General features: G+C 41.1%; 2 protein-coding genes across 3 annotated transcripts in view; one reads left to right on the forward strand and one right to left on the reverse strand.

Moving 5' to 3' along the window:
* LOC111874632 overlaps nt 1-15,190 on the reverse strand; it is a 627,779-nt gene that overhangs the window by 133,355 nt on the left and 479,234 nt on the right. The gene's annotated exons all lie outside the window — the stretch shown is intronic.
* Nucleotides 984-8,395, forward strand: LOC117283113. Its single transcript, XM_033755538.1, has 2 exons — nt 984-1,836; nt 6,087-8,395. The coding sequence occupies exon 2, from the start codon at nt 6,097-6,099 to the stop codon at nt 8,128-8,130; it is 2,034 nt and encodes a 677-aa protein (XP_033611429.1). The 5' UTR covers nt 984-1,836; nt 6,087-6,096; the 3' UTR covers nt 8,131-8,395.

Consider the following 15,190-nt stretch of genomic DNA (forward strand, 5'->3'; position numbering starts at 1 on the left):
GACAAACCCTTCTGCAATTCTCAGAATCACATTTTCCTGCAGCCTGCTAACTTATGTCTGCGTGAGACTTCTTGTCTTCTGGTCTGTTGGGAAATTGTCTTTACAAAAAATGTTTCTGCTAAAATTTTAATATTGATTTTAATATCAATTAGCTCTAAAAGTTGAGGGGCCGCACTTTGTGGCTATGAGGGCCGCAAGTTTGACACGGCTGGTCTAGAAAATGTGGGAGTCTCGACGTCTCACAACACTATGGGCCTCCACGGCCTATTATACGGATACTTTTATATTTTTACTTGTATTTATTTTATTCATGATTCACTTAATGACACTGTCAGTAGTTCGCAATACTTGGAGTCGAACTGTACAATGATTAATGAATCATGAAGCGGTAGAAATGTGGACGAAAACGGTAATATCCTATTTCAAGGAACTATCCCAGCATTCATCCGGAGGGACAAAGGAAATCCACAAAAGTTTTCTTAGGATAGCCGGCGCTTTGGCTGAACACAAGCCACAAACCTGAGATAACCTGCTCAGTGTACTGTTACATAACTTAAATGTTTGTAACTTAACCATCGCAAGCCTGGCACCGCAATATTTGGGCTCACTACAGCACAAACCCATCAGCTCACAATTCAACCAGGAGGGGGACGAGAAGTGGGCTGCTTGAACTTCTTGATTCCAAGTCTTGAAACCTTCCGTGGGCAGAAATGTATTTCCTGAACTCAGCTCAGCTATGAGCAAGAAAATGTTTTCCAAGTTCTAATCAGAGCGAAAACTAGTTCAGTAGGAAGAAAGGAGTCTTTTGGGATGTGGCACAATGTAGATATGGTGTTAACCGACGTTTCGGAGGAACGTATCGCCTCCATCTTCACCCTGAAGATGGAGGCGATATGTTCCTCCGAAATGTCGCTCAACACAATATCTACACGGTGCCACATCCCAGAAGACTGCTTTCTTTATAGTCACCGTGTAATATTGTAATATGTACTTAGACTTTTGATCATACTATATACTATTTTAATGTGTAATTTTTGTGTTAGCCAAGAGGGTACTCCATGAGAGTTGAAACCGTCTGTCGCAAGCCTGATACATGTTATCAACTCCTGACCTTTTAACACTTCGATAACATGTTCCCCCAAGCTGAAGAGAAGAGAGTCAAGTTTTTTGGTTCGTCCACGCGCGATGCTGCACGTACACAACTGAACCTTTAAACTCTGTACTCATGACTCCCCCCACCCTCTTTGGCCCTCTTTTTAAAGTTTAATATATAATACCAGTAAGATTAAAAACAGGAGGAGACTTCTTCGAAAATCTGTACTGTATACACACTGTATATACTATCTACATCTTTTACTTCTTTTAATAAAAACTTAGTATAATTGTTGAGCATAGAAATTCGTCTTCAATTAGTGGGTCCCTTACCCACCTTACCCAGCAAGAAGATATTACAAGGTGTCAGAAGTGGGATATCTTTGAAGGCAACAGCTGGATTCGATTCGCAAGAAACGTTTGGTTTAAAGCTCAACAATTTGGAAGTTCACACCATCTGGACCTAGGGAGTCCTGCTTCGAGAGGTGTCCGAGAAGCCAGGAGTTACTCCAGAGTCTACGCCTAGGAGGAAGCGGTGCGCAACGCTATTCAGAGAGGAGAACTTCGCTAAGTTGGTAGCAACAAGGCTTTGGAGACGCACTACGACCCGATATCCCCAGGGAAGTCGCAGTCACGCCCATTGCAGCTGGTGCCGCGAGATACGGCGAGAGGCAACCCCAGGGACGAGCCTCGAACCGAGAACTGCATCGCTTGGAGCTACTCTACCTTACTTTTCTGTAAAAGGTTAGTCACAACATACAGTAGGCAACTGTTTTCATCATGGCAGATGATGAAAGTTCCGATAATGAAGAGGGGGCATTCATATCGGTTATGCAAGCAATAAAACTGATACCAAGGCCTTTTGAGGGAAATCCGAAACAATTAAGAGAATTTATTGAGGGGGTAGAAGCCGCAATTGGAGTGGTTCATCCAAGTAAACAAGAGTTGTTGTTAAAATTTGTAGTCGCAAAGATTCAAGGAGATGCGAAAGATAAATTGTTAGCTCGTGTCGAAAGGAACACTTGGAGACAAATTAAAGGCATTTTAGAGGAAAATTACCTAGTAAAGAGGACATTAGAATATTATACGGGCTTGTTGTTCTCTTCAAAACAAGGACCGTCAGAAACCGTAGCACAATGGGGAGCTAGGTTAGATCATTTAGCCATGGAATTACGGACAGAAGCCAGACATAGGCTCCTGGTGTTAGAGGATAAGGATAATGAACATTATGTTGAAGGGGGTTTGAAATTAATTGGAGAATTTTTGAAAGGAACTTTCATTTCGGGGTTAAGAGATGAACGAATCAGAGTTATAGTAAAAGCTAAAGGGGAGGATGATTCCTTAGCTCAGATTATTGAAACAGCGATCCAAGAGGAGAGTGAATTAAAGTCTCAGAGATATAGAAATCCCCAACAAAACCCTCAATGGTATCCAAGAAACCTTCCCGTAAAACAAGAGAGAATAGGAAGAAGTCATCCTGGTGGGAGTCAGGAACCTTCTATAAAGCGAGAAGTTATGGCCGCTTCTGCGCTTAAGAATTGCTATAATTGCTTGAAGCCAGGGCATATAGCAAGAAATTGTAATAATGCATCGCAATGTCCAAAGTGCGGCAAAAGAGGACATGTGATGGCACAGTGTTATCAGGGAAACCGGCCACGAGGTGGATCCGGCAGTCGGGGTTCACCTGCAGTGCAAGAGGCTGCATAGGAAGGGTGAACGCCCGAGAGCCATCAGGTGAGAGTGGAGACACCCCCAGTCAAAAGGCTGATGAAGACCTGGGTTCTTCGGAGGACACTAGGTTTGTCGTAGAGAGTAAGCGGAGGAAAAATTGTGTAGATAGTAACTCTGCGATGGGAGGTATACCATTTATGCAAAATGGTGTATGCTCTGACATGCCAATCTTCGGAGGGGACGCCCAGAGATGGCATAACCCGTTTGAGCTCTATGTAACTTGCCCCAAGTTCACAGTAGAGGCGGGAACTGGCTTAATAGATACAGGCGCGCAGATTTCCTTAGTAAGAAGGAAAAGTTTAAAGAGACTCCCAAAAGAAAATATTGTCGAGACCTCCGTGACAATGCAAGGAATAACAGGAAGCTGTAGAAGTTTAACACAGGGCATTTACTTGGAAATTAATGAAAGTAAACCATTTTTATTTTATATCGTGGATGAGCTACCACGTAATGTTGATGTCATTTTAGGACATAAATGGCTAATTGAAAATGGTTATGTGATGACTCGTAATCCTGCTTTACCTCCTTTAAGTGAGGGTATTGTGAAAATTCCAACCAGAGAAAAAGGTGTCCGATTAATAGAGAAACAAGAATTGTTACCTGGAGTTTATTGTGGTACTTCCTTAGGCGAATGCAATGGTGAATTTGTTTCCTGTTTTATAGTAAACTTAACAGCAGAACCCATTATGACCTTACCCCTACCGAAATTAATTAAACCCCCATGTAAGTTTGAAAGGCTAAGCAAGGAACAGCTTTTTTCACAACAACGTTTGGACGAGTTGAACAAAAAATTAAGGTTGACACATATAAAGGAAGGCGAAGAAAGTATTAGAGAACTTTGTGAGGAATATGTTGACATTTTTAAATTACACGGTGATAAGCTAACAGCAACCACCGCTGCTATGCATCATATCCCTACTCCGCACTTCCCAAAAGGTCGAGCCATCACGTTAAAAAACTATAGATTAACAGAAACACACAAAGAAGAAGTAAATAGACAAGTTAAAGAAACGTTAGAAGACGGTATTATAGTTCCGAGTAAGAGTGAATGGAATTTCCTTCTTATCGTAGTACCCAAAAAGCTAGACGCGTCTGGTAAAATGAAATGGCGCATTTGTGTTGATTTTCGTAAATTGAATGATATCATTTCAGGGGATAGTTTTCCGCTTCCTAACATTCAAGAGATTCTCGATAACATAGGAAAATCAAAATATTTTTCTGCATTAGACTGTGCATCAGGTTTTCATCAGATCCTAATCACACCTCAAGACAGGTGCAAAACTGCGTTTAGCACACCCACAGGACATTTCGAATACGTTCGGATGCCATTCGGACTAAAAGCAGCACGGCAGAGAATGATGAATTCTATTCTGAGGGAATCTATAGGAGAAAGATGTTTAGTGTATATAGATGACGTCCTCGTCACTGGTAGGACACTAGAGGAACATCATAGAAAACTGAGAGAAGTTTTTGACCAATTCAGGAAGTACCATATTAAAATAGAGCCTGATAAATGTGAGTTTTTAAAACCAGAATTAGCATATCTTGGACATGTTATCACGGCAGAAGGAGTAAAGCCAGACCCAAAGAAAATCGAGGCCGCGGTTCGATTCCCGGTTACTAAAAAGGAAAAAGAGATAAAGGCTTTCTTAGGATTAGTAGGCTATTACAGAAAATTTGTTGAACGTTTCAGTTCTTTAGCAAAGCCTCTTACAGACATGTTGAAGAAGGGAAAAGAATGGCAATGGACCGATTTAGAACAAGAAAGTTTTGAGATCTTAAAAGAAAAGTTAATTGAGTTTCCTATTTTACAATATCCTGATTTCAGCCAACCTTTTATTTTAACCACTGATGCTAGTGGCTATGCATTAGGTGCAGTTTTAAGCCAAGGAACCCCAGGAAAGGATCGACCGGTTGCCTATGCCAGTAGGACTTTGAATGGAGCCGAATTAAATTATAGTACTGTTGAAAAAGAATGTTTAGCTATAGTCTGGGCATGTAAACATTTTAGACCGTACCTGTTAGGAAAACCCTTTCAAATTTGGACTGATCATAAAGGATTAACGTGGATATTTAATGTAAAAGACCCCAGTTCGAGGCTCTTAAGATGGCGTTTACTGCTTGAGGAATATGAGTTTGAAATCAAGTATAAACCAGGTAAACAAAATACCAATGCAGACAGTTTAAGCAGATATCCTGTCTGTACTCTTGAACAAACAGAACTGACAAAAGAACGTAAACTGAGAATTCTGAAAGAAATGCATTCTGATTTAGTGGGAGGACATCAAGGGATTTCACGAACACTAGAAAGAATTAAGCTATATATTACATGGCCAAACATGCAGGAAGATGTTATCCAGTTCATCCGAAATTGCGAAGTGTGCCAAAGGGTAAAACAAGGTAAGGATTTAAGACTTAAATTAAGAATAACTGATACTCAACCGGAACCTTGGAAAAAGATCTACTTAGACGTAGTAGGTCCTCTACCTGCATCTGAAGAAGGTCATAAATATATCCTAACTTGTCAGGATAATTTAAGTAAGTATTTAATTGCCGTGCCATTAAGGGATCAAACTGCCGAAGAGGTTAGTGAAAAGTTTCTCGAGAATGTTTTGTTAATTTATGGGCTACCTCAAAGTATAGTGACTGATCAGGGTAGCAACTTCATGTCAGATATTTTCAAGCGCCTTTGCCAACTTTTCCAGATTGAGAAATTGCATACTAGCATCTATCATCCTGAGAGTAATGGCGCATTAGAAAGAACGCATAGGACGTTGATAACCTATTTAAGAAGTTATGTTGAAAAACAACCTATGTCGTGGCATCAATGGTTACCTTTTGCGTGTTTTTGTTTCAATACTACCCCACATTCAGTAACAAAATATTCTCCCTATGAGATATTGTTTGGAAGAAAGTGTAATCTTCCCGGTGAACTTAGTGAGAAGGGTACTTTGTATAATTATGACGATCTAATACATGTGATAAAACATAGGATGCGAGAAAGTCATCACATAGCTCAACAGAATTTACAGAAATTTAAAGAGAAACAGCAGGAGAGAGTTCCTGAAAAGAATGTAGTAGCATTCCAAGTTAATGACCTAGTGCTTGTGCAAAATAAGCATAGGAGACATAAGTTAGATGCGCTATGGGAAGGGCCGTATGAGATTAAAGAAGTGCAGTTACCAAATTTAGTGATACAGCAAGTAGGAAAGAGAAAGAAACGTACCATACATGTAAATTTAGTAAAACCCTTTTGTTCACAGGAAGGACAAGATGAAAACAATTCGTCTGTGGATTGTCGGAATTAGTCTCTTCCTTTGTTGTGAGTGTTTAAAGCCTGAACTTGTAGAAGTTATAACATCTGAAACAGGTATTTATTTTGACGAAGTGGGCCAGATCTCATTCTACCCCATGACATGGAAGGTTGTAAGTTACATTGATTTGAAACCGACACGTGATCTCTGGAGAAAAGTAAAAGAGCACCAGAAACGCGTTTCGCAATACTGCCATGGGTTGGAAAGCGCTCCCTGGTACCACCTGACAGATTGTAATTCTTTTAAAGCATATGTTAACAAAAAGGTCTATTACATTGATTCTTTGAAAGACCTAGTAGCAGAATACCTGAAAACAGATGTATCTTACCGAAGGAAGCGAGGGGTTTTAGACTTTGTAGGTGAAATTTCCAAGATTCTGTTCGGAACCTTGACGCAAGCAGATGCAAGAGAGTACAATTCACACATTAATCAGTTAGAACGCGAACAACAAGAGTTTTTACATATTTCTTCCGAACAGATGACAGTAATCAAATCTACTGTTAATTCAGTGAATTTGACAATGAGACGTATAAATCAAAATGAAAAAGTTTTAAAGGACAGCTTAATCAAATTAGACAAAAAAGTGAGTAATGCCACTCTTGAATTACAACAAGAAATAGAGCAAGTGACTACGGCCAATATGCAAATTAAGATTATAGAACGAGGGTTAATGGAATGTCAGCATGGATATGAAATTTTAGTAGATGCATTGATTCATGCAGAACAAGGGACGTTTCAACCGCAATTCGTAACTGCCGAGAAGATCAAAACAGTTGTAACAGCTCAAAAGTTGCCTACTGGAGTTGACTATCCTTCATTTCCTTTTTCAGAGTTACAGCACATTATTGTACCTCGTATCTATTCACACAACCAATTTCTCGCGTATGTACTTCACATACCCTTGCTCTCCTCAACACTATTCCATCTATATAAAATACTCCCTTTTCCTACATTCAAACAAGATAATGTCTTTTCCTTTATATATTCATCGAAAGATTATATATTTATGGACTCTCTGAAAAGACAGTTTGGTAAAATGTCCACTAATGAATTAACTAGATGTTTCCACCCAAATCCTATACAGAAAGTTTGTAAAGAAGAGATACCAATACTGTCGTATATACCTGGAAATGATTGTGAATCCACTCTACTTCATCCCTCATCACAAAATATTCCCCCTACCTGTGAAATTAGAGTGTTAAGACTAACGAAGACCTATTGGATACCCTTATCCTTCAGTAATCAATGGCTCTTTGTAACCCCGAAACCTGAGAAACTTTCTGTTATTTGTGATGATATCACAAAGCAGGTAGAAATAAGACAAAAAGGTAAATTGACATTACAACAACAATGTAAAGCTTATACCACTTATGTGACCTTGTATGCTATGAGTACAAATGTTGTAAATGTTTCCCAAGATTTTGTACCTACCATTCCCCTCGACTTAAATTGTTGCCTAACCTTCGAAAAAGCGAAAGAGTTTGAAGAAATACCTTTGTCAGTACCTTTAAGTAATATACTCGCATCTGCAGATGATCTCAGACTGGCCAGTCACAAGGTAAATGAGGTGGAACAGATGATTAAGGAACAGAGAATGAAAGATTATTCGCAATGGTATATTCATGTCACTTCCTGGAGTGCAATTGTGAGTTTTATTGTATTTATTGTATTCTCATGTTGTTGCTGTTGTTGCTGTTGTAAAAGTTGTCGTACATGTTGGTTTAAGATTTGGGACAAATGGACCCCAAAAACTTGTTGGAAAGAAACTAGTGAACGCCTGTGTATTAACATAACAAATGTGCAAGGTAAGCAGCCGAGCATTCGCTATGGCAAAACAACACACACCTCTCCGCCTCCATCACCCTCATATTCCGCTCGTGAACCCAATACTTTGACCCCAATGATAGAAGATGGTAATGAAGAAACACGATTACAACCTCCTGCAGCATCCCTTCGTCGTCCCTTATGTCCAAACGAGAGAAACTTCCGATAATGAGAGGAAAAGTCTGGTTCAATATAACCAAACTTTTAAGAAGAAGGGGAGTGTAATATTGTAATATGTACTTAGACTTTTGATCATACTATATACTATTTTAATGTGTAATTTTTGTGTTAGCCAAGAGGGTACTCCATGAGAGTTGAAACCGTCTGTCGCAAGCCTGATACATGTTATCAACTCCTGACCTTTTAACACTTCGATAACATGTTCCCCCAAGCTGAAGAGAAGAGAGTCAAGTTTTTTGGTTCGTCCACGCGCGATGCTGCACGTAAACAACTGAACCTTTAAACTCTGTACTCATGACTCCCCCCACCCTCTTTGGCCCTCTTTTTAAAGTTTAATATATAATACCAGTAAGATTAAAAACAGGAGGAGACTTCTTCGAAAATCTGTACTGTATACACACTGTATATACTATCTACATCTTTTACTTCTTTTAATAAAAACTTAGTATAATTGTTGAGCACAGAAATTCGTCTTCAATTAGTGGGACCCTTACCCACCTTACCCAGCAAGAAGATATTACAACCGCCGTGAAAACCTCAGATCTGATATAGTTCAGTAGGAATCGCGTAACTCAATTTGACGTCACTTCTGGAGACTGTCTCCCCCATCTTCAGTGTCATTATGCATGAATTCTGTTCTGGAGTCTCATTTCAGACGTTACTAGAACGTGGCGTCTTTTATATTATCTAACAGAAATACAGTTAAATGTATTTGCCTATCGAATCCAGATTTATGTAACGGCTTCTCAAGGGATTGGTGAAAACCACGAAAATATTCCTATCTACCTATCACACTACACGTTATCACGTACCACAAGATCATAAGAGTAACAGGACGTATGTGTAAAGTTCATTTTTTTCGTTTTTGCAAAAAAATATTTAAATAAATATCCCATAGAATGTTGGGAAATTCTTGCGTAGCTGAGCAACTGGTGGCTTCTCAAGGACTCAGCGCCATTACGTTCTATGGTCGTCCTACAGTACACGAAATGTATTGTGTCAATTAAGAGGTTAAAGTATAAAGAAGCGTTATAGAAGACTAAAGCAATTTAATTTTTTAAGTCAGTGTTACCTTACGACTTGCGGTTTACTGTCAATCAGTTCGTCTTGGTGCCAAGCCTTTTGAGGTTCACGACCAGAGATTTTTTTTGACTGAACTCTTGCGGTAATATTCTTTATGTAACACATTCTCTGACGAGCAGCTGGTCTCTTGTAGCATACTGCCTCAACCAACTACGCTACCGCGTACCCCTAATAGCATAATGAGTTCTCTGATGGGCGACGTGTCTCTCGCATCTCAGCTCCCCGACTTGAACACCTCAGTAATATGCGGTGACATGTAGAAGCTTCTAATATGCAAATATTTGCAGCCTTCCGCCATTTCTTCTGTCTCAGCAGTTGCTCTGAAACCCCTCGGCACATGGTGCGTTTCTCACTTAGGTGAATGGCAAAGCTTCACATCACACACAAAACACTTAAAATGAAAACATAAGTCCTACCTCTGTTTTCCATTACTAAGAGCTATAATTCTGGCGACACAAAGCATACTGTGGATTGCTCCACAGAACCTTTATCGGCTAAAGCATTAAAGGATTTATTGTGAAAGGTCTTTTATGAGAATTCGTGTGACACCAATAAAAACGTGTTACTGAACTCTTCTTCAGAATGGCTGTTTCCTCTTTCGGCCGTAAAAACACGTATTTCTACGTTACACGTAAAGTGGACTTGAAGTCACAGAGACCAGGAAATCCTTCTATATTATAGCTTTCGTATTGTGATGTAAGGCAAGATGTCATTGGTTATATGGATAAAGGTACATGTCTCAGTCTGCCGACGTTTGGGAGGCTCCGCACGGTGCGTCTCAATTTATCAGAATACGTATTGGTATTAGTTACTATGAGGAAGGGTCAGTAAATATGTCACAAACGGAAGTAAAACAGCTGTGACTGAAGAAGTGGGTTTACTGTGTGTATCACTAGGTAGCGCCACAGCCCAGAAGCTTGTTTCAGTAGTCAAAATGGCGACCGTTCTTCAGTGCATACTACCGAAGAGCAGCATTCTCCTGTGCGTTTTCTGTGGGCAAAAGGACTCAATGTAAAGGCTATACATTAGGAAATGTTTCCTGTTTACGTTGGGAAGTGTTTGCCGTGTAAAAGCTGTTCATAAATGGGTCTAGAAACTTTCTCAAATACGTTTGAAAGTCGCAGATGATGCCCAATCAGGTGGGAAGTGGGTGAGACGAAGCCGAAAGACTTCTATGCTGCGGGTTTCGACGCACTGGTAAAGCGATGGGACGTATATCAATGTTGGCGGAGAATACTCGTATGTCGAATAATAAATGTCTTTCCAATTTCGAATATCGCATGTTTTCCTTTATGTTTCCATTTGTATCCTATTTAATGACTCCCTCATATGTATAGCGTCGAATGGTAGGATGAATGAATGATCAATTACAACAGATCTAGAAGGAAGCGTCTGTGTCAGAGGGCCATAGTGCCGCTGGTAGGATTAGATAAATTGAAAAAAATCCACTTCATCGAGATGCGATCCCGTGACCTTCCAGCTTGCAGCATACTGCCTCAACCAACTATGCTACCACGTACCCCGGCCTAGCATAGGTCCTAGAATAAAAAGAAATATTATAGAAGCTCTGAGAACCAAACTGGCTCTCCTACATCCATCCACGATATGGAGACTAGAACAACAGGAGATATGGAGCGAATCTGGCACTACAGACAGAACTGAGTTAGGAGTTCGAACACGTAGCGATTCATACGGCAGTACATGGAAACCACCACGAATTGTGTAACCTAAGAGGCTTTGACGCACCAAACGAAGTTACCTCTGTAACGTAAGGAGTATGGCATATGCTAGATACCATAGCACGATCTGTAAGAAAGTACCTGAATCATATTGTGATCTCCTATGGTTGTGACGCAGGCAGGTGGATACGCTTAAGAGGAACTGCTTACCTCCAACTTCAGGGTCGAAGAGTGTGGGACGAGAAATATATAGAGATATAGCGTAGTGGACAGGTCAACTGTTCTCTCTTGCTAATTCCTTGACTTGTTAAGCTCTGCACAACTTTTTCTTTCTCTGCTGTTTACAGCCGACTTGGTCCCAGCTGGTGACTGCATATCGCACCGCAAAGACCATTCTCTCTCTCTCTCTCTCTCTTCCTCCCGTTTTACGTTCACTTTCAGCACCCTGCTGAGCTCCTGTCAACAGTGGTGTGTCTGTGAAGTTGGGAATGTTATTCTAGTGCACAACGCGGTCAAGATTCCGAGTTCGTATCTCGATCAGAATATGCTCTGCCTTTAATAAGGAATTTCAGGTTATCCTCAGTTCATGCAGACAAATAGCGGGAAAAATTCGTTATACTGAGGACATGATCGCTTCCTTCTGCATCCTTTCCAATCCATTATTCACTAAACGTCCCATTACTATAATATATATATATATATATAATGTGATAATGAGGAGCTTCATAACTTGTACTCTTCTCCAAGTATAATTAGAATGATCAAGTCAAGATGGATGAGGTGGGCAGGTCATGTAGCACGAATGGGGGTGACGAGGAATGCGTATAGGATATTGGTGGGAAAGCCGGAAGGAAAGAGACCACAGGGAAGACCAAGACGTAGGTGGGTGGGCAATATTAGAATGGATCTTAGAGAGATAGGATGGGATGGTATGTATTGGATAGATCTGGCTCAGGATAGGGACCAGTGGAGGGCTCTTGTGAACACGGTGATGAGCCTTCGGGTTCCATAAAATGCTGGGAAATTCTTGAGTAGCTGCAGAATTGGCGGCTCCTCTAGAAAGGCTCAGCTCCGTGAGTGAGTAAGTAAGTAAGTAAGTATACGTAATGTGACCTATTAGAAGCTAACCGCCCCTGTGGTCTAGTGGTCAGTGTTCCTGGCTACAGATCCAAAAGTACGGGTTCGATTCCCAGCGCTACCAGTTTTTTTTTCCTGAGAAGTAGTGGGTCTGGAACGGGGTCCACTCAGTCTCGTGATATTTGAGGAGCTAGTCCAAGGAAACAGCGGCTCCGGTCTAGAAAACCGAAATCAACGGCCGTCGGAATTCGTTGAGCTGGCCACGCGACACCCTCTACCTAATTGTCACTAATATTCGCCGACATGCGGCGGTCGCTCGGTCGGTATAGTTCACTTGAGGACTACAAGCCACGGAGTTTTTTGTTTGAGCTATTAGATGCGGGGCATGCAGTAGCGTTGTTGTTTGAGGCACTATGTTAACAGCTGGAAGATAGCGGGTTCGATTCCAGATGAGGTCAGTAGATTTTTCATCTGACCTAATCCTTCCAGCAGCACTATGTCCCTGGAGTCAACCCAACCTCTAACAGAAATGAGTACTAGGAATATTCCTGGGGGTATAGGGCGGCCGGCGCGTAAGGCTGACCTCACTGCCATCTTTGAGCCGACCGTCTAGAAAATGTGAGCCTCGACGTCTCACGATCCTATGGGCCTCCACGCCCTGTTATAGGGATAACTTTTTATTAGAAACACCGTTCAACAAACAACAATTCAATAAGTAAATATGTATAAATCCATGTATTCTTGACCTCGGCACTAGTTGGACGAAAGTCATCAGTTTCACTCCCCGGCCTCTTTAACCCAGGCGAAAGAACCCCCCAAGAGCCTTGTTCAGGAAGCTGGGTGCGACCAAGAGCCGGTATGGACGACGTGGAGAGGAGAAAACCCCTGCTTCTACCGGGACTCGAACTCGGATCCCTGGGCCGTCCAGCCCGTAGGAAGTTGCTACACCGACTGCCCTAAATGACATTATATTAAAACACGATGTGCCGATAGGGCGCTGCAAGCACTGTTTGTAGATAGTACTAATTCCGCCGGTAGATGGCTCCGTCGTTAGATGTCATTTTTATGGAAAATTATTTAAAAGAAAATCTTCCGGGCATAACGAGTTTGCGTAGTGGTAACACTCTCGACTAGTGTTCCGGAGGTGCTCGGTTCAAGTCTCGACCATAATACCGGCTACTGATAAATTTTTTCGTGGTTTTCATCAGTTTCTGCATGAATATTCCAGGATGGTACTTAAACTGGGCCACTACATCTTCCTTTCAAATTAATTTCTAATTCATTTACCATCCTACCATTCAATAATATAACCAACGAAAATATATCTTGAAAAATATAGTGTATATATATTTTTTTTGTTTTGTTTTAATATTGTATGCTCTGAGTGGACTGTGAGTACACAAACAAGAGGCCTTAGTAATTGATAAGTATGTGACGGATAAATATAAAATTTACAGTGATTTATTCTTTGGACATTATCTGTTGTTCTAATTTTTAATTAAAAAGACGTTTCGGAGACGATTCCAACTCCTTCAAGTAAAGCACTCTGTGCGGGGCAACTGATAGAGCTAGTCGCTAACTCCGGAGATAGGGAACAGGTTTGTCGATGTCCATACGCCCTAATATCCCCTCCTAAAAGAATCACTGTATCATAACATCATCAAGAACTTTTAGGTCTTATAAATGACATGACGACAGGAATTCTGGCCAAGTAATGGCACTACATATGTTAAGCTGTACTATCGGAGATTCTAAACCTTCATTTCATGAAGGCTGAAACCACAAACTGTGATTAGGGACTGAAACTCCATTATTTAATGCTCTCATGCATTAAACCAGCATCGGTAAGAGGGTCCGATTTGTGAAGCATCAATTCGAGCTGGAAAACAGTGAATTTCACGCGCCTCATTGAATCCACAGTGGCACTTTGCTCGAAGCTGAATTTACGACCTTTATACAGGATTAATGCGGCTCTCTTGCCTAAGGGGTCTACGGTCATGAACTGCAAAGGGTAAAGGTTCCTGTTGCACCCCNCCCCCCCCCCCCCGCTTGACCAGAGCCAAACGCAACACATGTATCTATAACATACATCACGTACTGGCATAATGTATTGCGGAAAGGTCGTTAATCTAATCTGATCTAACCCAATGAAGTCTAGTCCCTGAGAAGCCGAAAGACACTCAGCTACTCAAGAATTTAGCAGCATTTTATGTAATCTAAAGATTCGTTACCATGTTATCTCTATCCTGGGCCACATTAATCCACTCCATCCTATTTCTATAACTTCAATTTTAATATTATCCTCCTATCTAGGTCTCAGCAGGGAGCTGGGATGGCGTAGTCGGAATAGCGACTAGCTACGAGCTAATCGGACAAGGGGTCGGAGTTCGAGTCTCGGTAGGACAAGAATTTTCCCCCTCAAGTCGTCCAGACCGGCTCTGGAGTTCACCTAACCTCTTATTCAATGTGTAGTGAAGGCTCTTCCCCCCGGGGTGAAGCGGCAGGGCCGTGAAGCTGACCACTCATCTCTAACTAGTGTTGAGGTCAAGTATATGTGGATCTATACATCCACTCTCCCATATATCTCGTTGTACTTAATTAAGTGACCACAAGGAACTGCTTTACGTTTACTTACTTCAAGGTCTTCCTGGTGGTCTGTTTCGTTCTGTCTTCATCATCATCAGTAATCTGTCAGACGACAGTCCACAGTCTCTTCCAAAACAGTTCCTCCACTTATTGCGATCTAGAGCTTTCTCCTTCAAATGACAGTATCCTCTTCTGTCCCCAAGGTCATCCAGCATCTTCTTATGTCTTCTTCCTCGTCTTCTGGTCACATCTATCCGCCCCTCTATCTTTCCTTCAATAACTTCTTTTAGAAGGCAGTTACCGCGTAAGATATGACCAATCCAATTAGCCTTCCGTTTTCTTATTTCGTGTAGGATATTCCTCTGCTCACTGACTCTAATTAACACTTCTTCATTTCTCACATAATCGGTCCAACTGATCTTCTCTATCCTTCTCCAACACCACATTTCGAAACTTTCCAGATGTTTCTGATCTACTGCCCTAAGTGTCCATGTTTCAGCCTCATACGGAGCTATGCTCCAAATGTAGCATTTCACTAGTTTCTTTCTCAAATTTAAGTCCAATTTGCTGGTAAAAAGATTCTTCTTCTTGCTAAATGCAGCTTTTGCCATGGCAATCCTGGAT

Source organism: Cryptotermes secundus, unplaced genomic scaffold, assembly GCF_002891405.2.
Source record: "Cryptotermes secundus unplaced genomic scaffold, Csec_1.0 scaffold20, whole genome shotgun sequence".
Classification (NCBI taxonomy): domain Eukaryota; kingdom Metazoa; phylum Arthropoda; class Insecta; order Blattodea; family Kalotermitidae; genus Cryptotermes; species Cryptotermes secundus.

Bases quoted from the DNA above. Each gene is read 5' to 3' on its own strand.
- LOC117283113 (XM_033755538.1), top strand. From the start codon at position 6,097: ATGAAAACAATTCGTCTGTGGATTGTCGGAATTAGTCTCTTCCTTTGT.